The sequence below is a fragment of the Typopeltis vanoorti genome, chromosome 24 (genome assembly GCF_054136105.1).
Source record: "Typopeltis vanoorti isolate ZY-2024b chromosome 24, IOZ_Tvanoo_1.0, whole genome shotgun sequence".
In the NCBI taxonomy this organism is placed as follows: Eukaryota; Metazoa; Arthropoda; class Arachnida; order Uropygi; family Thelyphonidae; genus Typopeltis; species Typopeltis vanoorti.
Genome location: NC_143572.1, coordinates 64,681,361 through 64,706,909, shown reverse-complemented (window position 1 = coordinate 64,706,909; position 25,549 = coordinate 64,681,361). Strand labels below are relative to the sequence as shown.

At 36.8% G+C, this 25,549-nt stretch overlaps 1 protein-coding gene across 1 annotated transcript in view; it reads left to right on the top strand.

Annotated features, from left to right (window-relative positions):
- Positions 1 to 25,318, top strand: part of LOC150093330 (uncharacterized) — a 106,005-nt gene extending 80,687 nt beyond the window's left edge. Inside the window, exons 7-9 of the mRNA XM_090413598.1 lie at positions 7,876 to 9,398; positions 19,595 to 19,773; positions 25,178 to 25,318. Of these exons, the coding sequence (XP_090269724.1) occupies positions 7,876 to 9,398; positions 19,595 to 19,773; positions 25,178 to 25,236 (1,761 nt within the window). The 3' untranslated portion in view covers positions 25,237 to 25,318. The remainder of the gene's footprint in view (positions 1 to 7,875; positions 9,399 to 19,594; positions 19,774 to 25,177) is intronic.
- The last annotated feature ends 231 nt before the right edge of the window (positions 25,319 to 25,549 follow it).

The following is a 25,549-nucleotide window of genomic DNA, read 5'->3' as shown; positions in this document are numbered from 1 at the left end:
CAAAGGATAGCAACTCAGTACGTTTCATTTGTCATCCCCTATGTTGGCTCAGTATCCACTAAAATTGCTGGAATTTTGAATCCTTGCAACATCAGAGTTGTGTTTAGACCGACTGCAACCATCAGACAGTTTTTAAGATCCCCTAAAGACAGCGTTCCTTTTTTCAAATATGCAGGGGCTTATAGAATACCCTGCACTTGTGCACTTTCCTACATAGGCCAAACTTTAAGAAGTCTGGAAATTAGACAGAAAGAACATGTTGGAGATGTAAATCACAAGAGGTCAGATAACTCAGGTTTAGCGCATCACTTCTCAACTTCTAACCACGCAATGAACTGGAAACAGCTCAATGCCATATATAGAAGACGATTAGAGATGCCAAATTTTCAAAGAAGCAGCAGTGGTCCTACGAACAGGTAATAACCTGAGAAATCAAGGAGCAGTATTGAAAGCTACATGGAAAAATCTGATTACTTCATGAAGTATAGCAGAACTACAGTACACGAAAAACTATGTAACGCATACTCACAATAATGACTGAAACATCTCGCTTCATGCATACATTGTCATACGAGCTGTCAAATTTGGTCGCCTAACCGTTGTTAACGGTTTACTGTATTCTTTTTTTTTTTTTTGCATTTATTATTTTCTTTCACCTTTTTAGTCTTGACAAAGCTAGACAGCATGCTAGTGAAACTAGTCGACGTTCTTGTACATAGTTGTATTAAACCGATGGTCTTACAATCAGAATAAGTTTTTATGTTTATTTATATACATATTACATTTACATATTTATATGCAATATTTACATATTATATTTACATATACATTTTACCTATACATAAACATTTACAAATACATATGGAAACATAATTAAGTGGGAAGTAAACGATTAAAAGTGTATCATCACTGAACAAAGTTTTTATTTTTTATTAAACAAATAAAGGTAGTAGTTCCGATTTGCCGTGGACAAATGAATGGGTAATATGTGCCGTCCCGCTGAAATCCCCCATTCATCTGTCCACACAACTTTTATATTTTAGATGTAATCCCCATTCATGTGCCTGCACTCATTAAGTTCACCCCACCACAACATTTTTAGTGCCGATGTTATCATGAGCAAATGAATGGAGAATGTCAGCGCCATCCCACTGATACCTTCATTCATCTGCCAACCACGTTTACCTTTAATCCCCATTTATCCACCCACAGCAACTTTTTTATTTTATATGTAATCCCCATTCATCTGCCCATGCTCGTGAAGCTAGCCTCATAACTTTTATCTTCACGCACTCTCTGATTCGACTTGCGACATGTAAACTGTTCTATTCGCTAAGTGCGTTTTGAGACGAGGGAAAAATATTGTTCTTATCTTACTCCATTCATCATAATACCGAATGCGAACTTGACATCCATGGATTCCATCATGGATGACATCCCTTGTCCTGTCCAAACCATTCCCTGCACATACCCAAATATTTCACTCAGAACATCCCAAAGCCATTAATGCCCCCCATCCACATTCACACACACACACACACACGCACACACACACACACACACACACACACACACACACACACACACACACACACACACACACACACACACACACACACACACACACACACACACACACACACACACACACTTCCAGCCGATAAAAATCGCCTTACTTCTCTGAGGAGTTTCCCATGACCAGGAAAAAAAATTTAAGACATCCTGTTATGTGAGGTCATTCCCGATATCTATAAACAATCCAACCCACGATGTCAGTCGCAAAGTGCCACCCACGTGATCGGGCGCATTTTCTCGCCAGCGACCGCATGTTGTACATACTGTACGCATGTGATTCGTACTAATCGTGTTATCAAGGTGGTTTTCATTATATCCGTCCTGTTTTATCCAAAGTCGCAACAGTGGTCATTGTCAATCTGGCAGATTCATCAATCGTGTGGTGGTTCTATTTATATCCGTCCTGGGTGCTGCTTGTATTCATTATGTTGTGATGTGTGGTTTTTTTGTGTGTAAAATCCATGACCGTACGGATGTTGTTATCTTCATGTGACAGATTCAGTGTGCTCGGCCGCATATTCCGTATACGAGATACGGAACTTCGCTAAACGGAACGCAGCAGCTATCCTCCCTGCCAGCAGAGCTAGGCCTCACCTAGTGACGTCACTTTGCGTAACTTTCGTTTCATCCCCGATTTTTTCCAATTTTGAAAATGGATTAATTCCAAAACCAGTAACAAGAATAATCGGAAACAGTAGTCCAAATAAATAATATGATATAATTAATTATGTTACTACTTATTTTTAATGAGATTGTTCAGCTTCTCGGCCTTTGCAAGAGTTGCTGGATATCTGGCTCAATATTGGTCAACTTCATTCGAAGATTGGCACACACACTAAGTACGATTTCTGTATTTTGATTTTATTTGAAGGAGCGATGAAAATCCTTACTCACAAAGATTAGGTTGCAGAAAACTGCATGACGATTTTCAGTGCTTCTTCAGATAATTCGGGAAATTCACTTCTCACGGAAGGCGAGATCCAGAATCGAGCCAAACCACGATCACGGAATTGCATTTTAAGCCCACTGTCACTTGAAAGCTCAATTAATTGGTTGTTTTTCAATAACGAAAGGTCGTTCTCGTGACTATAAGCCTGAAATGGATCGCGAACCCACAGAAATTTCTTATACAAGTTATTCGGAAAATATGTTTAAAAATTCTGTTTCAGAGTTTTGAGATGGTCACAAACCGTTTCCAGAAACTCAGAATCAACAAAAATATAATTTTCCACCAAAAGAGATTCCAATATTGGAAAAGGTGCAAATTATCTGTCTTTTACATAACTAATGCACAACACCAGTTGTTGCTTTTTTTTCCTCGAATGCGTTTATTTTGTCGTAGGCATCAAGATCGGTTAAAGAATTTCCCTGAAAGGAGAGATTTAGCTCATTTAATTTCGAAAAAAATGTCTCAAAAGATAGGATTGTGATGATAACCATGCTTCGTCAACAAGGAATGATGCAAAATTAGAATTACGTCCATTTACAAACAATAAAACATCGTGCCTTAACTGAAATAAGCTTGTTAGTACTTTTCCCCTGGAAAGCCAGCTAATTTCAGAATGAAGCAAAAGTTGTATATATTCGCTGTCCATTTCATCGCAGAGTACTGAAAATAACCTGTTATTTGACGGTGGAGCCTTAATAAAATTAACTAGCTTTACAGCGTTCTATAGCACGGTTTTAAATTCTGGTGGTATTCCTTTGAAGGCCAACGTTTCCTTATGTATGAAACAATATACCCGATTCATATCTGGAGACACTTATTTGACCATAGAAACAACCCTCCACTATGCCTGCCTATAAGGACTCGAGCTCCATCCGAACAGAAACCCACACATTTTCCCACCGGATCTCTTTGTGTATTATGTAGTTATTGAGTGTGTGAAATATTTCTTCTCCAGTTGTTCGGGATGACAAAGTTCTACAAAACAGAATATCGTCATGAATGTTGTTATCATGAGCATATCTTACGTAGCATATTAACTGCGCATCATCTGCAACATGAGTAGTCCCGTCTATTTGTAATGCATAATAAGGGCTTTTCTTAACTCTTTCGCTTAACTGAGATTCTACGTCACCTGCCATATCATTAATTCTGCGACCTACAGTGTCATTGAAAGATGAGTCAAACTTGTTGCCAAACATAGTTCTTTCCACATCTTTTATTGCTGGATGTAGTAAATTTTCCCCAATAGAAGAAGATTTTCCTGTTTTCGCTATGAGCAAACCAAGAGATAGATGCTCACTGTGCCTTGCTATTAATCCAACCCGTGTGTTGAGACTTAAGTGCTGTGAAGAATTCATGTTGGAGGTTTAATGGAATATTATCAGCACTGAGAAAGGATTTAAACAAATTTTAATGATTCCAATATTTCGTCTCAGTCACAAAGATATCTTCAGGGATTACAAAATACTTTTTGTAACAACACACACAAATACAATACAACAGCGAGTGAAACTAAAATCCTGTCTAGGTGGTGCGCCCTCTATGGGCGTTTGAAGGTGGTCTAGGATGTAAAGAGGGATCCCTGATAATTAAGGTTTCCCAAATATTGGGAAGTTTTATGCAACCGTATTTGTTTAAATTAGGTTGATTCCTTAGTGCAGATTCAGATTCAAAGAAGAATATTTCTTTTTTGAATTTACTATTGTGGATCATGGTGGTTTTTTTCCAGGAAATCCTATGGGTTGTATCCAAAAAATGGTCTGCAAGGCCAGATTGACCATAATTGTGATTGCAGATGTATGTCATGTGTTCTTCTAATCAGAAAGTTCCTGGTCTGCCTGTCTGTCCAAAGTAAGCCAGTTTACAGGTACAAGGTACTCTATATACTCCAGGCACTGAGAGAGGAGGGAGCTGATCTTTGGCGGAACGGATAAGGATAGCATGTTTACGGTAGGGTTTAAAAGCTGTATGGAGGTTGAACTTTTTTAACGATCTGGGTATTTTTTCTGATGTAGCCACGGATGTAAGTTACGGTGATGGCATTTCTGATGTCCTTCTGAAGAGATGGTCGGGGAATGGGGCAAGACTTGATTATTTTTTAAATCATGTAATTATTGTAGCCATTGGAAAGGAAGGTGTTGTGGATGTGTTTCAGTTCGATTGAAAGGGCAGTTTCACTGGAACAAAGATTGTGAGCTCTATTGGTTAGAGTTTTAATAATGCCATATTGCTGAGGAGGTTGTGGTGGGAGAGTTTGTGAATGTATCTGCCTGTATGAGTACGTTTTCTATATACAGAGAAACGAAGGTTACCATTAGGAAGTTGCGTTACTAAGGTGTCCAGGAAGGGTAAACTATTGTTATTTTCCTTTTCCATCGTAAACTGGATTCTTGGATGTAGACTATTGAGGTGACTGAGGTAGGAGTCTAACGTGTCTAGGCCATGAGGCCAAATAGAGAACACATCATCTACATTTCTTAGCCAGATAGGTTTTAGAGGGGAAAAGTCTATGGCTCGTTTTTCAAAATTTTCTATGTAAAAAATTGGCAAGAGCAGGTGAGAGGGAGGAACCCATGGCAGTTCCCTCTATCTGTTTGTAGATTTTGTTCTTCCAAGAAAAATAACCAGAATTGATAGCAAAGGGAAAGAACTCAGGAATTAACCTAATTCAAACAAATACGGTTGCGTAAAACTTCCCGAAATTTGGGAAACATTAATTATCAGAGATCCCTCTTTACATCCTAGGCTACCTGCGAACGCTCATAGAGGGCGCACCACTTAGATAGGACTTTAGTTTCACTCACTGTTGTATTGTATTTGCAACGTTGTTACAAAAAGTATTTTGTAATCACTGAAGATGTCTTTGTGAATGAGACGAAATATTGGAAGCATTAAAATTTGTTTTAATCCTTTTGTAGTGCTGATAATATTCCGTTAATCGAACCCATGGCAGAAAGTTCACCTTTTCCATGATTTATTGTCGCTAAGCCTCACTGAAATTGGCTTTTTTTTCTTTCAACTTGTTTATTTTTCACATCACAATGTTTAGTTTCTAAATGTCGGAGTTTCGCAGGTTTCATGCACTTGTACGACAACACTTCATAACACAAAACACATTGAAGTTACTGTTCGCTTTCATCTCCACGCCCAAGTAAACCCGAATTCCAAATATGAACTGCTATATTTCCTACTGTATTTTTCTTTGAACTGCTTGTTTCTTCTACTTTAATAGTATCAGATTTACTCGCCGTTACAACACGTGTATGACAATTGGGGTTAGCACCACCCGTTTCATTTGCTCTTCTTTTGAAAGTCCTAACGCTAAGCCACTTTTCCATTATTAAAAAACGTTTCGGAAAAATAACTCGCAACACATTTTGTCCAAGTATCATTAGCACCTCTGAATATATACTGAGCCTTGGTTGAAGGAGCAAAACCTTCAGTAATAAAAATCAACATGCAAAAAGGAATTGTTTGAAATATGGATAATACATGTTCAATTCAAATCGGACAAAACAGCAAGGGAAGGCGGAAGCAATAAAACTTATATTGTGGTTCACTACACCTTTTTTTATTCGTATTCTGCCACTACAAATTAGAATGACCAGTAATAAAAGAAGAGGTGAAGTGAACAACAATATAGTTTTATTGCTTCTGTCTTTGAACATTCTGACACTCTTGTTGTTGTTTTTTTAAGTCTCCATTTGATTTCAATAATTTTTACTTACTTATTCAATTTTAATTTGTTCAGATAATTAAAAAATATATATTTATTTAATTAGTTCAAGTTTCCCTGCGACCATCTCTCCCATCGTCGCGTACCACAGGTTGAAAAACACAGGCCTAGAGGGAAACATTCACAAAAAAAGTAAATAAAATGGATTGGTTGTCGATAGTTGTTCCTTCAACATGACAAAAAAATCATGTCATATCGTTTAAACAGAACAGGATAACAGGAAACGTTCACCCCTTTTTCTTCCTTTCTTTTTTTTTGGTGAAAACCAGCACAGACACATCCGTATAAGTTAGAACAAAACAATAAAGTACACACTGTAATTAAACTTGGCTATCGCACTAGCAGAGTTTAATTTTATTTTGTATTACCCATAGTAATATATTTATTTCAAAATTATGCGACTTTAAATTATTTCGCACGAAACTGCGTAATAATGAAAAGTATTTGCCTAAGATTTTAAAATCAGTATATTGCCGGTAATATACCGATACCTCAGAGATTGAAATCGTTCTCTGTGTTTGGATAAGTAGTGATCTGTGTGTGTGTGTGTGTGTGTGTGTAGGGGGTTGACGTATTCTTCTATTTAGTGATTTGAGATTAAAAAGCATGATACCCCACTATCCGTGAACTCGAATATTTAACTTATGAACTCAAAATAATCGAACATAAAAGCACACAACACTACACTGTTTATTGAAACACTAAAATAAGAGCCCGAAAGACTTCATTCTAGCGGAAGTGTAAGTATTTATATAAAGGTTATTAGGCAGTATATCCATTTGCATTCCATTTTTATACGCACCTACTGAGAGTTCAGTTTTGACTTCGGTGCTACTCCTGATAGCTTTTGACATGAGATGATCTACGGTTAGTTTGCCGTCTTAAGATTCATGCCTACATGAAGACCAATCAAGTCGAAACAGATATCGGGCAAGTGAAACAAAACTCACTAATAAAATAGCCAAATATAAGAACTTTAAGGCTGAGTTCCTATCTTTTATACAGTGCACATCTAGGCAACTCGGTTGCCAAAGGTTATATTCTCATAAACTGTCAAGGTTTTAATCTAACTAAGAAACTGAATTGAATATATAATATCCTTTTTAATGAAACTGTTATTTAGGATTAGGTAAAGTAGCTGCAGTGTTACATAGTCTTATAGCCTTCAGATCCCCATAAGGTCTAGATATGGCATTCATCTGTCGCAAAGAATGTGGAGAGGACAACCACACCATGTACACAACAATTCATTGCGGAAGATGAATGCGATCATCTTCCACATTCTGATGAGGTAGATGAAGCTGATCGCATTCATCTTCCGCAATGAATGTGGAAAACCAATCCATGTCCACAAGTGTCCCTGCCTCCTTTTGAAGAATAAAATGGTCTGCTGGATTTTTTTATTTCTAACTAATAAGCTGCATCGAAAACGAAAATAAAGTTTATATTTATATAAACACATTGTATACATAGTTCGGAATTCATGCCAGATCACATAAACCTTAAAGCTACAGCAACTATAAGTTTAAAATTTTCACCTAACCATTCTTATATTTCAACTGATTTTGTTTTTTTCTTGCAGATTATTTCCACGCAAACGCTAACAGTAAATTAGAAACGTTTGCCAACCATGATAATCAGAAGTCGCATTTTGTTTATTGTTGGAATTGCCACATATTTCTGGCATGGTGCTCATACCCAAGCAATATCTGAAGACTTGATTGTCAACACTAAATATGGTCCAATAAAAGGTAAAAATATACCAACACCAGGTGCGAAATCAGTTACAGCTTTTCTTGGTATTCCATATGCCAAACCTCCTCTAGGTGACAAACGCTTCCGTCCACCAGAACCTATCGAGCCATGGACCGATACACTGGAGGCAATCGAGTTACCAGATGCATGCATGCAAGCAAAGATTCCAATGAATAAAGCTATGGAAAAACAGATGGCTATGCTTGCTCCAAAGAATCCTAATGAAGACTGTCTGAAGCTAAACATACTTGTCCCACACCCACAGCCGAAGAAGGCTGCAGTTATGATTTACATTTATGGAGGAGCATTCGTTGGTGGATTTACCGACTCGTTTTTTAACGATCCCAAGATTTTAGTTTCAGAAGAAAATGTTATTGCAGTGTCAATGAATTACAGAGTTGCATCTTTAGGTTTCCTTTATTTTGGGCGTCCCGATGTACCAGGAAACGCAGGGTTGCTTGACCAGACATTAGCCATTCGTTGGGTAAAGGAGAATATTGCTGCATTTGGAGGGGATCCTGAATCCATTACTCTTTTTGGAATAAGTGCTGGAGGTGCAAGTGTAAGTTTTCATTTGTTATCACCCCTCAGTCAAAAATTGTTCAATCGGGCCATCATACAGGGTGGAACTGCAACATCCCCTTGGGCCGTGCGTGACAGGGCAAATGCCATTGAACAAGGTCTTCAACTAGCAAAATTAGTTAACTGTCCCCATGACAAGAATGCCCTTGACAATGTCCTGGATTGCTTACGCAAGAAGGAAGCAAAAGATTTAGTGGAACAAGAAATTAATTTACACGGAATTCTTGAATTTTCATTTGTTCCTGTAGTAGATGGAATATTTATTAAAGAAAACCCAGACACGATACTGGAAACTAAGCAATTCAAAAATACGAGTATTCTTCTTGGAACTTCTTTGAATGAAGGAAGTTTCTTCCTCTCTATGCATCTTCCTCATATTTTCAAAATGGTCGATGAACTTACTATCACCCATGAAGAATTTCTAGAAGCTTTGAGGGTATTTTCTCCTTTTAATGATGAATTAATTGAAGAAGCCATTATCCAGGAATATACAGATTGGACAGAATCGGATTTCATTGGTGGTGTAGATAAATCAGTTAGCGATCGTTGCTTTGTATGTCCCACGGAGCAGTTTGCTGCGGGGTTTGCAAATGCCAAAAATGATGTCTACCTGTACAGTTTCCAGCATCAGGGAACTAGTCTTTTGAAAGGTTTTTCTGCTAAGTGGATGGGAGTTCCACATGGTACTGAGCATATGTATGTTATGGGCTTATATTTGAATGAAGTATTCAAAAGTAGATCAGAAGATATAGAACTGTCGAAGAGATTAATGCGACTGTGGGCAAATTTTGCCAGAACAGGGTAAGATTGATGTAGTGAAAAAGTATTTATTTTTCAGTGAATATTTATTAGTGAATAGTTAGCAGTTTTGTGTTGTTTTAAAATTTTGATATTTGATTCACTTAATTCATAAAAGTGATTAAGTGATTAGCATTCTGTCTTACCAGTAAACGTATGGATTTTTTTTCATGATTTTCCTTTTTTTCTTGGGATTGTTGGCTAAATAAACAGACATTTAAGCCCTCCTGTTTAAATACTATCTTGGCTGGTACGATCTTCAGAAACAAAAACAATCGAAAATGAATGATAAAAGAGTTTCCAACGCTTGTATATGAAGAGGAACTGGTCGAAGTATCCTCGGTTATTTGATGTCAATCATGTCATAGATTATTTCGCTGAATATTCGAATTCTATTTTATTTATTTTCAAATATTTGGTCTCGAGAGATTCTCTTTCTGTTATCTTCCATCTTTAAGACGAATTGGATCCCATGTGAATAAGAGCCTTCTGCACTTCTCTTTTATATGCCAACATGATTCTCGAGATTATGCTGCAATTATTATTCCGGGCTCAAGATTATCTGGATTATTTTCTCTTTAAAGATATTCCAAGTATTTCTCTTTGATTTTAAGTATATTTTGTGGGAGTTTTTCGTAGGCTTTAAATCAGGTCATAGGATGATCTCGTCTGCATGTGAATGTTAATCAGCTCCATTTAAGGTGGTTGACGATTGACGAATGACTCCACCGAACAAATACGAAGTTATTTTTGCTCTCCAATCAAGACGCTTTGTTTTTGAATCTCACAGAAGGGTGTGAATGCCTTTAAATATCTTCAAGTGGTAGAAGAATATCATCGTTCGTGGTAAAACTATTCCCCATGTATATTAGAGTCCTGAAGTTGCTTAGAAAAGTTTTTCGTTGTTTGTTCTCTGGATCAGTGCTTCACGATTAACCAACAATTAGCCCACAGCGAGTTTACAATGCAGGGTATTCACATTTGACAACCCTGGTTTCAACAAGTTCAAGATTAAGTATGGACCATTGTGTCGGAATTGTACAAATGAGAAGGAACACTCATCAAGATATTGTGAAAGAATCAGTAGACTTCCACGTCTGTCTCTTTAGTATAAATAACGGTGTCAATTCGATCTTATCTCCGATCAGGTTCTCTGAAGCATGTTAGGTGAAGCAAGATACAACAGCATAAATGCGATGATTAAGGTTCTCTAGCCTATCCTGTCCAATTTAGTTGCGTAGACTATGTCTTTCACATAACTCTCCACAAGAAAAATTAAGAGGTGGTAGATCCGGTGATCGTGGTCACCAGGGAATCGTCATTCCACGTCCGATCCACAGCTGAGGTAAGACCATGTCAAGAGTTGCACGGATTTCCAAATGCCAGCGCGCCCGGGCATCATTCTGTTGAAAGAGCATGTGAGGTTGCAAATCTTCGAGTTGGGGAAAGATGAAATATTTCAGCATGCCGAGGTAAATCATTCCGTGGATATTGCTTTCCATGAAAAAAATGGGCCAATGATAGCTTTTCACGTTACTCCACACCAGTCGTTATCCTCGGGATTGTCATGCACGTGTTCCATGACATAGTTTGGATTTTCACTCCCCCATATCCTCACATTGTGCTTGTTCACTTTTCGGCTGACATAAAAAGTGGCTTCGTCCAAAATGCAAATCGGGGAAAGAAAATCTGGATTCTCGTCGACACTTTCCGGAATTTCAGCTGCAAACATTACCCGTTGTGGCTTCTCATTTTGCTTGGTTTCCTGCAAAACCTGCACTTTATTTTTAAAACTTCAGATACAGCTTATGATGGACGACCTTGGGAACAGTGGAACGGAGTTTTTGCATTTCATGTGACGCTGTCTTAACGGATTTTGTCGGGCTTTGCGCAAACGTCTCGCGAATTCTCTGTACCTTTTCTTCCGTTATTAGCCACTTCCTTCCCCCATGTTGTTTGGAAACATTTCCTGTCTTTTGAAAATTTCATTTCCTCCGACCTATTCGGGTCGGGTGCTTTGCATTTGTACACCTCACAGAACACACGCTGCACACTCTTATTGATTATATCTTACGTAACCACCACACAACATGTGCTTTCTCCGCGCATGTTGCGTGGTGGTGTGGTTATATATATATATATATATATATATAAAGTTTTTTAACTTGGGTATATTATGTATTAAAGATACCAAGTAATTTTATATAAACTTGGTTTTAATCCTATTTCCCAAGTAAGCAAACAGACAAATAAGTCAAGTTTGCACCTAAACGTAGTGCAAGTCTGAGGCAACTCGTGTGAATGTAGTGCCAGTCTGGGGCAACTCGTGGTAAAGGTGGAGTAAGATTCGATCACTTTCCTTAGAATTTTTGCCTAATGCAAAGCATATCTCCCCTTGCGGAAATGTATGATGTATGCATTAAAGGCAAGGGTTACTACCCAGACCGGTTTCGACCTTTATTGAGGTCTCGTCAGTGGGAGCTAGACCTAAAAATGCCAAGGTTGAAGTAATACAGAGCTGATGAATTTTACCTAAACAAGTTGTCACAAGGTGCTTTGACCTTATTAAATAATATCTCAGGATGAGTGATAGACGTAGAAACTTTTTTATATTACGTATTAAAGATACCAATACTTACTTGTCTGTTTGCTTACAAGTTTATATAAAATTGCTTGGTATTTTTAATATATATATATATATATATATATATATATACAGTTAGACTTGCATCAATTGCAGGCGCAACTTGACTTTTAGTCTGTTTGCTTACTTGGGAAATGGAGTAAACCAGGTTTAAAATTACTTGGTATCTTTAACATATTTATACCCAAGGTAAAATACTTCCTACATTTATATCTCCTCCAGAGATTTTTATATTTAATAAGGTTAAAACACCTTATGGTAACTTGTTTTGGCGAAATACTTACAAGCTCGGTATGACTAAATCTTGGTATTTCTAGCCTAGCTCCCACTGACGAGACCTCAATAAAGGTCGAAACCGGTCTGGGTAGTGGCCCCTTGCCTTTAATACAAAACATCATACATCCCCTTCTTGGAGATGTGTTTTGGCATTAAGGGTAAATATTAAGATTAGTGATCGGAGCTTGTTCCACCTTTGCCACGAGTTGCCTGGTCCTGCACTACCTGTGAGATCAGTTAGACTTGCATCAATTGCAGGCGCAAACTTGACTTTTAGTCTGTTTGCTTACTTGGGAAATGGAGTAAACCAGGTTTAAAATTACTTGGTATCTTTAACATATTTATACCCAAGGTAAAATACTTCCTACATATATATATATATATATATATATATATATATAATTTATATATATTATATTCTATGTATATATACAGGGTGTTCGGGATAAATTTGACATATTTATAATTAATTATATTTTTCCGTAAGTTACATGTATTAACACACACTTCTCTTCATTTAAAAGTTTGGACCCTTCTTCATTCATATACAAGATGTCAGAAAGGATGGATAGCTGGAACCCACCTGAATCATGGAAGAGAATAACTTGTATCATGATGATTCGTGCCCGCCATCAAAATAAGGATATTACGACTGCTGCCCAATGCTCCCTGAATACAGTAAAAACAATCAGGCATGAACTAGAGACTTGCAATGGTGACTACGAGGATGTAGCAAGAAGAAAGATCCCTAGCAGACGATCTGATTGCGTTCGTACAGCAGAATTCCTCGCAAATCTGCAGGAACAGGTGTTGAAGAACCCTGGCATTGGAATTCGGGCTTTGTTCGTGGAGTTGCTAACTGTAGTCAAGCCCTGGATAACAAGGGTAGCCAATGGTAGGCCGTATGTATGGCAGCAGGATTCGGCCCCTTGCCACACCTCTGGGAAAAGTCAAAAATGGTTGTCTGAAAATTTCTACGACTTCACCAGTCCAAATGTTTGGCCTCCAAACTCCCCAGACCTTAACCCCATGGATTATTTTGTAAGGGGCGCAGTTGAAAAAGACACCAATCGCACTTCCAGTAATACAAAAGCCCAGTTAATGGATAAAATTAAAACAGTTTTTGCGGCCCTTCCCAGGGAGACTGTAGCATCAGCTTGTTCGAGGTTCCGAAGCAGAATTGAAGCTGTGATCGATGCTAATGGTGGTTATTTTGAGTAAATCTTGTTGATAGTATTGTAATTAACTCTGCCTGTAATGTTTTTTTGTCAATTCATTAAATTTAATAGATACAAAGAAGATTTTCTTTTTCCTTACGAAACTGTCAAATTTATCCCGAACACCCTGTATATATATATATATATATATATACATAGAAAGATAATTTCATTTTTGTTCTATATTCAGAATATATTATTATTATTGTTATTATTAAGAGAGACCTCCAGGTATTCAGGGACTCATCGAGGGAGGCTATATGCTACACGCACCAGATATCATATTTATTCTTGAAATCATTCATATTGCGTGCACTCACAATATCCAATGGGAAACCATTCGAATCATGCACCACTCTATGATAGAAAAATGTAGCCCTCACCCCCTTCTTAGTGGCATACATTCTTAGCTTCCGAGGATGCCTTGATGTCCTTTCCCCACCCTCCATAAATTCAAAAATTCCATCAATTGAAATCCTGTATGACCCTTTCAGTAGTTTGTAAGTCTCAATCATATAACCCTCTTTCTCCTGTTTGCTAGTATCTTCAGTCTACAAATTCTCAATCTGTCTTCATAATCAATATTCCACAAACCTGATATCATTTTTTACACTCTCCTTTGTACTCTCCACTATAGCAGAATCACAACGGAAACCACGAGACCAGACCTGTACACAACAGTACAAGTGACGTCTTATCAAGGCCTCACTTGTACTGACTTATTATTGTATTGACTTATTATTGCTGACCATCATACCATATCTATTACAACTGTTATTCAATTTAGTCAGGGAATCTTGCAGATCTATAGTGGGTTTATTTAGAAGTATAGCATTATCCGCATAAAGCAAAGAGCTGACATTAACATCTCCAATTTTGATATCATGTTTCATACCTATTTCCTTGAAAATGGGATCCATATAGATAATGAATAACAGAGGAAATAATTTACATCATTGTCGGGACACCAAATTTAACATTAAGCCATCTTCCTGTACTTTCTTCAATTCTAACTGCTGACTTAAAACTCAAATAAAGACTAAATATTGCTTGATATAATTTCCCATTGACACCATATAAGTGCAGCCTATTAAATAGATTCTATCTTAGCACCTTGTCATATGCCTTTTCCCAGATATACAAAACTTAAATACAGATCTTTGTTATATTCCCATGAAATTCTGAACTATTTGTGGTAAAGTGAAGATCTCATTCTCACAGCATCTATTTGGCCTGAATCCAACTTGTTCTTCACCAAGCTTTCCTTCCATAATTCTTCTCAACCGTTTCTCAAGTACATTTGCGTAAATCGTACCAGGAACACATAGTAGGGAAATACTCTGTAATTCTCACATTCAGTTTTATTTCCCTTTTTATATATGGGTACTATGAGAGCTCTACTCCAATCATCCGGAATTCTTCCCTCTGTCCAGGCCTTCTGAACTATGCAGTGCAGCGACTGTAAGACTTTTATACCTCTATACTTGAGCATTTCTGGTCGAATATCATCTATTCCTGCTGCCTTTCCACATTTCAAGCTTTTGATGGCTTTTTCTATTCAAGTATGGATGTGTATTCCTGAATGTATGCCAGTTGAGTGTTTTTTCCACTGTGCTATCATCACTGCTTGTTTCATTTAGCAGTTTTTCAAAGTAATTACTCCATACTTCAAGGATATATTTTTCTCCCGTTTTCATTTCACCTTTATCATCTCTAACTCCTTTTACAGCACTCTTTCCTCCATTTCTAAGCTTCTTCAACAAGCTCCAGAATATTTTGCCACCTTCTTGATATTTATTTTCTATGGTCCTACAAAAGTCCTCCCATGGCTTTTATTTAGCTAGTCTTACACAATAATGGCTTTCTTACATTTGTCTCTGTATTCTCAAAGAGCACAAGCTGACTTATTTGCCAGGAACTTTTAATATGCTTTCTTCTTTTTCTTCACTGCCTCTTTAATTTCCTGTGTCCACCATGGAGTTCTGATTTTTCTATCTTTGCAAACAACCTCACCACATGCCTCTATGGCTGAATTAATCAGTGTTTTTTCAGGGTTAGCCACTGAATCTCCCAGATTTCGTTCTTGTTCTCAAACGTTTTCATTTTTTCTTCAACTTTTATTCACTTTAAGACTTTCTTATATGTTCTTTTTTTAAATATGAAATTCAATTTTATCCTGCTCAAGACTAGATAGTGATCACTTCCAATTTCAAATCCTCTGTACACTGTTGTCCTTCACTAGGGAGAAAACATCACTATCAACAATAACACAGTCAATGAGACTTTTCTTATTCCTTGCCTCTTCTCTCCATGTGAATTTGTGCACATTTTTATGTTGGAATATTGTGTTAGTAATAACCAGCCCATGTCCAGAAATTCAACAACTATTTCCCATTATTATTAGCTCTGATGTTTTCTGAAACTTTTTTCAAAATATATTTGAATTTGATTACTATAATACTAGTAAATAATTATTTACTAGTATGCTGGAAATAGATTTCTGTCGACATTCGGCTGTAATGATATATATATATATATATATATATATATATTTTACGCGCTGTCTGTATATATTTAAGAGAGAATCAATCATATGATTCTCTTAAATATAATCAGGATAGCAAAACTTCTCATTTTGACTCTACCTATTTAAAGAAAGTTGTTATCAATAATTCTTCCCATCAACTATCTTTGGCAGAAGAAAGCATACTTGCTAAAGGTCTCAACTTTGTCACTGCTCCTACATCCATCCCTAAAGAACATCTCTTAACAAAGATAGAAAAGGCAGCTTCTTTATTACCAAACAAAGAAGCTAATCTCCTCAGTATGGAAGCAATTTTCACCATAAATAAAGCTAGCCCTCCACCAGACAGCATTTCTTACACTGAAAGAACAGCTATCAAGTCTTTAAAAGATAATAATAACATCGTTATTCTTCCGGCAGACAAAGGGAATGCGACTGTCATCTTACACAAGTCTGATCACCATAATAAAATCTTGGAAGTTTTAAACAGTGATACTTATTCTGAAATTAATAGTGACCCTACGATTGAACTACTTAATAGAACTAATAATTTATTAAAACCACCTTGGAGTTACAAAGAAACATTCGGCTTTCTCTTAGGTCACTTCATCCCTTAATCCCACGAGTGTATGGTCTCCCCAAGATTCACAAAACAAGCTGCCCACTCAGACCTATAGTTGAGGGCATACACTCTCCTACCGATAACCTCTACAAATATCTCGCGAGGTTTCTAAGAAGTCTTTCTGGAATTTCCTCTTCACATATTAAAAACTCTGCAGATTTTGTTTCTAAAAGCAAGGATATCAAACTTAAAAAAACAGATTTAATGGTTAGTTTCGATATTGTTTCTCTCTTTACAAATGTACTTGCTCAAGATGACCTCGATCTTCTCAAGAACAAATTATCAAAAAACCTCTTTGCTCTACTCTCCCATTGCATAAAGTCAGGATACTTCAAATATGACAATAAGATCTACTTACGAAACTCAGGTCTGGCAATGGGCAGCCCGCTCTCTCCGATTCTCGCGGATATATTTCTCAACGATTTTGAAGAAAAAGCTATTAATTCCTTCCATCTTAAACCAAAATTCTGGTATCGCTATATTGATGATATTTTCCTCATCTGGGAAGATGGTGTCAACAACCTCAATTTATCTTTAGACCACCTCAACAAGTGCCATGAAAAAATCTCTTTTACCTTCGAACTGGAATCAGATGATCTTCCCCTTTTTAGACCTGAAACTTACCAGATGTGCTGAGAGCATTAAAATCTCAAATTTTAGAAATCCTACTCATACTGATAGATACCTTCATGCTTCCTCCCATCACTATCCCCCACAAAAATTTGGTATTATTTCCATCTTAGCTCAACGAGCCAAATCATTACTTACAGAAGAAACAGAAATTGAAAATGAACTCCTTTTTCTTAAAAAAAAACTTTTATTAATAATAGTTTCTCTCCTAAGAAAATTGACAAATTTCTTTCCCCCAGTGATTCAACTACTTCTGAAGATCCCTCTTCCCCAAGAGCCTTCATCTCTTTGCCTTACATTAGTTCTATTTCACCAAAACTGTCAAAGATTCTCAAGAAGTTTAACTTCGGATCTTGCTTCACTACGCTTCCAAAACTTCGTTCAATACTTAGCAAACCTGAAGAGAAACATCTTCCAACTTAGTTTCCAGGAGTGTACAAGATTTTATGTGATTGTGGAAAGCCATACTATGGCCAGCCTGCTAAATCCATCCTTCTACGTTTGGAAGAGCATCGTCGAGACATCTCTTATAACAGGACTAGAGCTAGCGCTCTCTCTAGCCATGTTCTCTTTTCAGCTAACTCAGACGAAGGCCGCCAACACATTGTGAACTGGACTCAAACTTCTAACATCCATGTGTGCTATGATGAACTCGAGAGAAAGATTGTCGAATCTATGGAAATTTCTCTAGATTCCTCTCATATCAACAACAGCCTGAGTTTTAATCTCTCTGACGCACACGTTGCCTCTGTTCAGTACTGGCGCACTCGCGACAGCGCGTAGTATACGTTTGTTTGGAACTCAAGCTCGCATTTTGTTTTCAAACACGCTGCTGGCTTTTTGTACTTGTTCTGTTATTTCGATTTTAATCTCTGTAATTCTTTATATACTTCTTTGATTGTGATACCTGAAGATGTCGATCAATTCAACGAAACTAGTAAAGTAGTAGTATCTTTTCAAATATATCATCATCTTTTTATCTCTCAGTATTAGTCATTAAAGGTTTTTCATAATATTCCAACCGAGTAAAAATGAATTCTGTAAATATATATACATATATATATATATATATATATATGCTGTCCGACCACAGAACAGGTACCCTCAGCTGTCAACGTGCCAAGAAGAGTCAAGTCATGTTGAAATGGAGAAAAGAATAAGGCAATATACGAATTCGTTAGCAACACGCGAAATCACGTGCTTGCTTTATACATAAACGTTTCCAACTGTTGAACAAGCAAAATAGTTAGTGGTGGTATTGTTACAGACCTGGTGGATCGGTTGCTAGTGATGAAGAAATACATTACCAAATATAAAAAAATGAGTGCGAAAAAAGTAATCGCAATGGAAGATTCTAATTAGCGAAATATTGATTGGGTAGCAGTAGAATCTCATAAGATGAATGAAAATGCATTTAGTCAGAGTTGCAAGACAACTCCATCAGCAAATGACAGACTAAACTGGAGGTCAAAAAGCGTTTCATTTGATTATAGTTTCAGAGGCGTTTCAGTTAAAGAATGTTTCAGTTTATGAATGTTCCATTCATAAACTTAGTCATAAAACGATCCCATTCACATGAAAATAATTCATGTGAATGGGATCGGTTGCTGGATGGAAAAAATATTGCAATGAATGGGAAGCATTTAAACAATACTTAAATGATTCGATATTAGAATTTGTCCCTAGAGATCGAAAAAGGATCAGTGCTTAGTCCACTATTATTTAATCTGTACATTAATGATATTGGGAAGGATTTAACAAGCGACATACTGCTATTACCTGATGACGCAAAGATAATTAAGGTACTCAGAAATGTTGCTGCAGAATGATTTGAATAGCCTATAAATATGGGGTCGGGAAAATGGATGTCAGTTTAATGTCAGTAAAGGTAAAGTCATTCATTTTAGAATGATTATATATCCACTGTGTAGTATTATATTGGTGGGATTATGCTAGAAGAAACTGATGAGGATACGCATCTTGTATTTTTAGTAGATAGGAAGATATGTCTTACGTAGCGATAAATTACAAGTTATCAAGTTTCTCTTTAATCCTCAATTCTAGCTTTTCACATTATTTTTTATGTAACAGAGTAACCTCTACAGTGCCAAAATTTAGATTTTAACGTTCTTCATTCCCCACTCTTCCACAATCTTAGCAAAGAAAATTAAACTGAGGTTAGAACTATATTCAAATTGAAATTTGCTTTTATTAATATAGTGCGTGTTGTGTGATAAGATTTTGTTTTGAATTAAATTAAATTCCTGCAATTTTCGCTTATTTCAGCAACCCAAATGTATCCCCAGATGGCTCCGAGGAAAATCAAAAATGGCCTATCTACACAACAGAAAGTAAAGAATATTTAATCTTCGATAAGCCAGAGTCTAGTTCTGTAGGTCGTGGTCTTCGTTCGAGGCAATGTGCCTTTTGGCAACGATATATCCCTTACTTGACACAATGGAGAGGTTTGTATATTTAATCTTATTAGTTTTGAGCTATAATTGATTTTTTTTGATGTTATCTCAGTTACGTTTTCATTGAGAATTAAGCTACTGAACTTTTATCTTCGTTTCTCTGAAATTACATATGAAGCTAAGATAGTGAGTGCATGTGAAGCATAAAATAATTGTTTGCAATTATATCCACGAGAATGTTCGGTTTTTTCTTAATTACTTAATTAATGTTTTTTTGTTTGTTTGTTTTTTATGCGGAAACCATACACAAAGATTAATAGCTGTTCAGGGATGAAGTAACGTCTTTAGCAAAAGAGAAATCCTAATTTTATAGAAGCTGATGATGCCATCTTTGCGTTGTGTTTATGCCTGGAGAGGCTTGATGTCAGGATAGTTACATGAAGACAAATCTCAAGCTGTCTGGAAATTTAGGCTTGTCAAAATACACCGAGAAAAATGGTTCTCTTTTATGAGAAATAAGACTTTACTGGGTTTTTGTTAGCATTGAAATTGACAAGGTTAGCTGAACTCCATCGGAGGATGGCTTGGAGATCAAAATTGATGGCTCTGGTGGTTGATTTTTTAGGTTGAACTGTGTTGTGTAGAGTAAGGTTTATCAAATGAAAGGAGGAGTGTAATGTGGTGTCATCTGCAAAACTGTATTGGGTTGAAGATCAGCTGAAATATGTCATTGATATATATGGAATACGGTTCTGAAAGAAGAGAACACTCTGGAATCCCAGCATTAGTTGAATGGTAAGAGGATAAGGAGCCATCCACCACCACACATAGTGTGCGTACAGACAGAAAGCTGGTAATCCAACTACATAAGTTTTGAGAGAGACTGAACGATAGCAGCTTGCTTTGTAAGCCATTGTGCCAGACCCGTTAAAACACCTTGGAGATATCAAGTGCATCCGCTTGAGATTCGCCAAACTTTTCCATGGCATTTGTCCGAAGATGGGTGACATAAGTGAGCAGATCTCCTGTTGATCGGTAGCGATGTAATCTATACTAGCGGTCGTTTATTAGGTGAGTGCATTCATGGTAGTGTAGGAGTTGGGAATTGAATTTTTCCATTACTTTAGACAGAACTGTCAGCGATATAGGGCGGTAGTTGTATGCCAGTAATGTGTCGCCCTTCTTGGGAATGGGTTGAATATAGGTTAATTTCCATGCCGTGGGATTGAATACCAGTGGAATAAGACAGTAAATGCAGGCGACATAGGATAGGAGTCACTTCTGGTGGAAAAACCTTCAGGACAATTGGCAAAATGTCATCACGGCGAGGACGTTTTTCTATCTAATTTCGACCACTTTTCTGATCTCGTTCTGTGAGAAGGATGTAATTGGCATTGTATATTTGGCATCTGGAATGGTTGGGGGTATTTCCCATTGTCAATTATGCATTTTGGAACAATTTGTTTCAACATGCATCGGAAGCAAAGTGTGAGGCCAGGAGACTGGCGTTTTGTAGGTGATGATGAAATAGAGCTATCATGGTATGATAGGGGTGGGAGTGTTGTTGGGAAGAGGTCACGACCAATTGCTTTGGCGAGAGACCAAACGTCTCGGCTGCCGTTTGAAAAGGCTGCTACTTTCTTGCTTTTTGGTCTTTCGAACTCTATTTTGGAAGCATTTATTTTATTTATTTATTATTTCTTTTTTCTTTTTTTTGCATCTATTTCTGGCTTGAGTGTAAGCTCTAAAGGAGGATCGAGTTATTGATTTGAGTCAGTTATGGCATGTTTGGTTTTTCAATTGTTATATAATTGTATATAAGTTCGGTGCATATGTTTGGGTTTGAAGGCTAGGAGCAGTAGTCCAACCATGGGAATGAGGCATAGAAGTTGCGGAGGCTGCCCCACTTTGCACTGTTATAATGCCAGACTACTCTTGTATGGGAGTGGCTGTGTAAGCGTCGTTGCGGGGGGAAGCAGATGAACACTAGATTATGGTCAGAATTTTCTAGGACCCACTATAATCATTGCATATTTGGAAAGGTCATTGGTGAGGGAGAGATCTAGGATGTTTGGGGGAGTGGTTTGGGTTATCAGGCATTCTGGTTGACATCTGAACAAATTATGTAAGGTCGTTAGCGACAGAAAATGTTTCAGAATCTCTCCAGTAAGATATGTACAGCTGGAAGAGGAATGCTGGCTGGGGTTTTGGACATTACATTATTCTAGGAGGATGGTTTCGCTGTTGGGAAAGTGAGAGTGGAGAAAATTAACTTTTAAGGATTGGAAATTAAAGAACTCAGAGTGGTTGGTTGTATTAGGTGGGAGGCGATAGAGACAGCAAATTAATTTGGCTAAGTTGGGAAGGGAATATTTTCAACCAAAGAAGGTGAAAGTCGGGCAACTCTGAGTTGAGTGCTCTCTTGCAAGGTATGTCGGAGAGGATATATGTGCAGGGACCACTCTTGGGGAGAAAGGAGTTAAAGAGTATGTAGTTTGTAAGGTTGAGTATGGAAGTCGGGGAGGTGAGGTGAGATTTGAATTTCTGCCAGAAAGAGTAGGTCGGGTTTGGTACACTGAGGGTAGTCTGGACACCATTAAGGTTGAATTTAGGCCACGTATTTTGGTGAAATAGATATGTAAGGTTTGGGAGGAACCTTACCTAACAAAATGATAGTTTATCTATATCTTTGACCGCAAGGGTCTCGCACATTTCCTATGCAGCGCCTGCATACTGGTCTCCATGGAAGCTACTATTGGCGTCATTTGATTATGCCGAATCCGTAATTATACAACGACTAGTCTGCTAGCAGGTATCATGACAGATATATTTATAATAATAATAAACAATACGGGAAAACAACGTTTTGTTTTTTTACACGCTTTTGATAATATTGTCTTACGCAAAGTATGTATGCTTTCATAATAATCATAATAACGGGAAATTCGAGTTGCACACCTCATAACTATGTGCTCTCATAGTTACCGCTTCAGGTTCAAACTATAAATTCGCATCTGAGCTGAACTGTCAGTTTTCAAAACCGACCAAGTGACTTTGGATTTTTGGATAAACTAATTTATCAAAAAATAAATATTCTATAATGCTGGTGCAGAGTCCCCATGAACTGAATCTAAGTCGGCTTTGATCTACGCGGCAGTCCACTTCTTCAAATAAAAGTGTTTTATCACTGCACGGAACTCGTTTTTCTTCATTCTTATGAAAAATGCGAACACGCTCATTTTAAATATTTGCCAAACGAGAACTACGAATTACACGTGGCTGAAATTTTGTCAGGGATCATGAAAAAATGATACGTGCCGACACTGGTATCAAAGAACAGAAATTTACCAAACTATTCAAACAGCCCTCGTATTTAAAATAAAATATATTCCATTAAATTTAAATATTTTTATTCAATGATTTTCATATGCTTTATTTAAAAATTACTTATTGTTCGTATTAGGTTTTCATTTTTTTTTTCTGGAACCAGTCTACCGTGTAAATGGAGAATTGGGTGTACTTAATTCAAACCATATATTGGAGACAGATGTCGTACAATATACGGTTGAATTACATACACGGTTCAAAAGAGCATAAAAAATTGGGGTACCGATAAACTGATGTAGAAAGAATTATTTCACGTTGAAGATGGACAATCCAATAGAAGGATATCCTCTATTTCGAGGATAAAAAATACCCATTGAAGAAATGCTTCCAGGTCAATTGCTACATATTAATAAAAGAAAACATCTAATTGATGTACCAGATCCATAAATATAGTTTTGAAGGAATACATAAAGATTTTACTAGAATAGGAGATGATGGATTTCCCATGTCGGTTCTTTCAACCAGTTCAAAAATTATCCTGTGTTAAGTCCAAACTGAATGATTGTACGATGTTCACAGGAAAGTCATCCGGTATACTAGTAAATATTCGAATTAACTATATTCGAAACTAGTAAATGAGGAAATTGATGTGAAAATGTATCAAAACACCATTAGTACTGACTTCAATCCTTAATAATCTGAGAATTTAATGCATAGCGTGTTTGATAACTAGCTTAGCAAACTAAATATTTTACCTTTTCGAATATGGTTAAGTGTTCATTCCACAGGTAATGAAACACTCACATTGGCTCCTTTACATCAATACTTAAAAAAGAAACAGTTTTATTTTTCAAGAATAGAGTTTTCCAAGATCGCTCTAGCCCTGTGCCCTTTCGCGATACTTGGTGTGCAATCTTGTTTTGGTTTCATTGTCATAAAAAAGATATATTTTGATATTTATTAAAAAAACAAGGTATTTGTAAACAGTATTACTAATGCTGTTTACATAATTGTGTAAATGTGTCATTTTCCCATAATTGTTGTGTCTAAAATGTTTTCTCCCGAATGATATTATTATTATTACGAGATATAAAATGGAATATCATAACTTTTCTCGAATTCAATCCTACTATTTGCGCTTAGGCCCTTGATTGGCCCAGGATAACGTACATGATCTCTAACCACCAGGTCTGAATACCAGGAGCGTGATGATTACATTTGTCTTGCTAGACTTCACTCCCCCCCCCCCCCCAAAAAATATATATATATACAGAGAGAGAGAGAGAGAGAGAGGAGGTGAAGTAGTATCGGGGGACCTTGTAATGAGGCAAAACGATTTCTTTACATGTAAAGGTTCGTCTCTGCATTGCAATTATCATCTGAGTTGCATTTGGAATCATTGCTATATGGTCCCTGAAGTTTAACTTCCTATATATTAACACTCCAAGATTCCTGCCCCAATCAGTTTCTTTTAGCATAGTTTTGCCAACATAATACGGCATTGGATATGCCACATTATGCCAAAGAGCATAATGTAAGTTATTCACATTGAACCGAACAGCCATTTTGTCTAGTCCATAAATTTAACTATTCAAATCTTTCTTCTAGTGAAGAATGTTAGTAAGCCTGGATTATCCTGCCCATCATTCCACCATCACCAAACTGCTCTATGTCTTCTGTCAGATTTTTTCCATTGGTATTAAATGAAGAACGAAAAGCAATGGACCAGTGACTGATCCTTGGTCACACCACTGGTTATCTTGAATCTTGCACATTCACATCCCCAAACTTCACTTTTTGATGTCTGAAAGTCAGCCCTTCTGTTATCCAAGCTAGTAGTTTATAATCCTTCCCATATTCTATAAATTATGTAAAAGACTTCCATGAATCAATTTCTGCATGCAGGACGTTATGTTAATGGAACATCGATTGCAGGAAGAATGGAATGTTGGTATGATGGAATTCGTCTGGGTCGTCTATCAACAGAAACACATTAATGCAGGAAAACAATAAGAAACAAATTAATTATGATTTTTAATTTTTTCTGGTATTTTATAACAATTTATTTTTGTTCTTACAAATCAGTAAACTATGCAAATACACGAAGTCTGGTTATTTCTTATTTCAGAGACCAACAGTCATTGTGAAAAGAAAGATTCGAAGCATTCCGTCTGGACAAGTCCTTAAAAATGTTATTGTGCAGTTGAGTTTAACTTTGTGTTATTTTTGTACAGTTGAAATTAGAAATAAAGACGTCTTCCAAATTAAATGAATTCTGTACCAATTGCTTTAAATATGAAACTGTACGGGTGTATAAAGAAATTAGTTTTCCTGCAGTATTTAGAATTAAGCAGTTGTTTAAAAGTACTTTTATCACTGAGAAAGCAATCCTTATACTGAATGTAAATTTACCTGATTTTTTTTATATATATGCGCTGAGAATGTTTGGTGATACTGAATATTCAACCATTTCACTGCCATCATGTGGTCTTCACTCGGT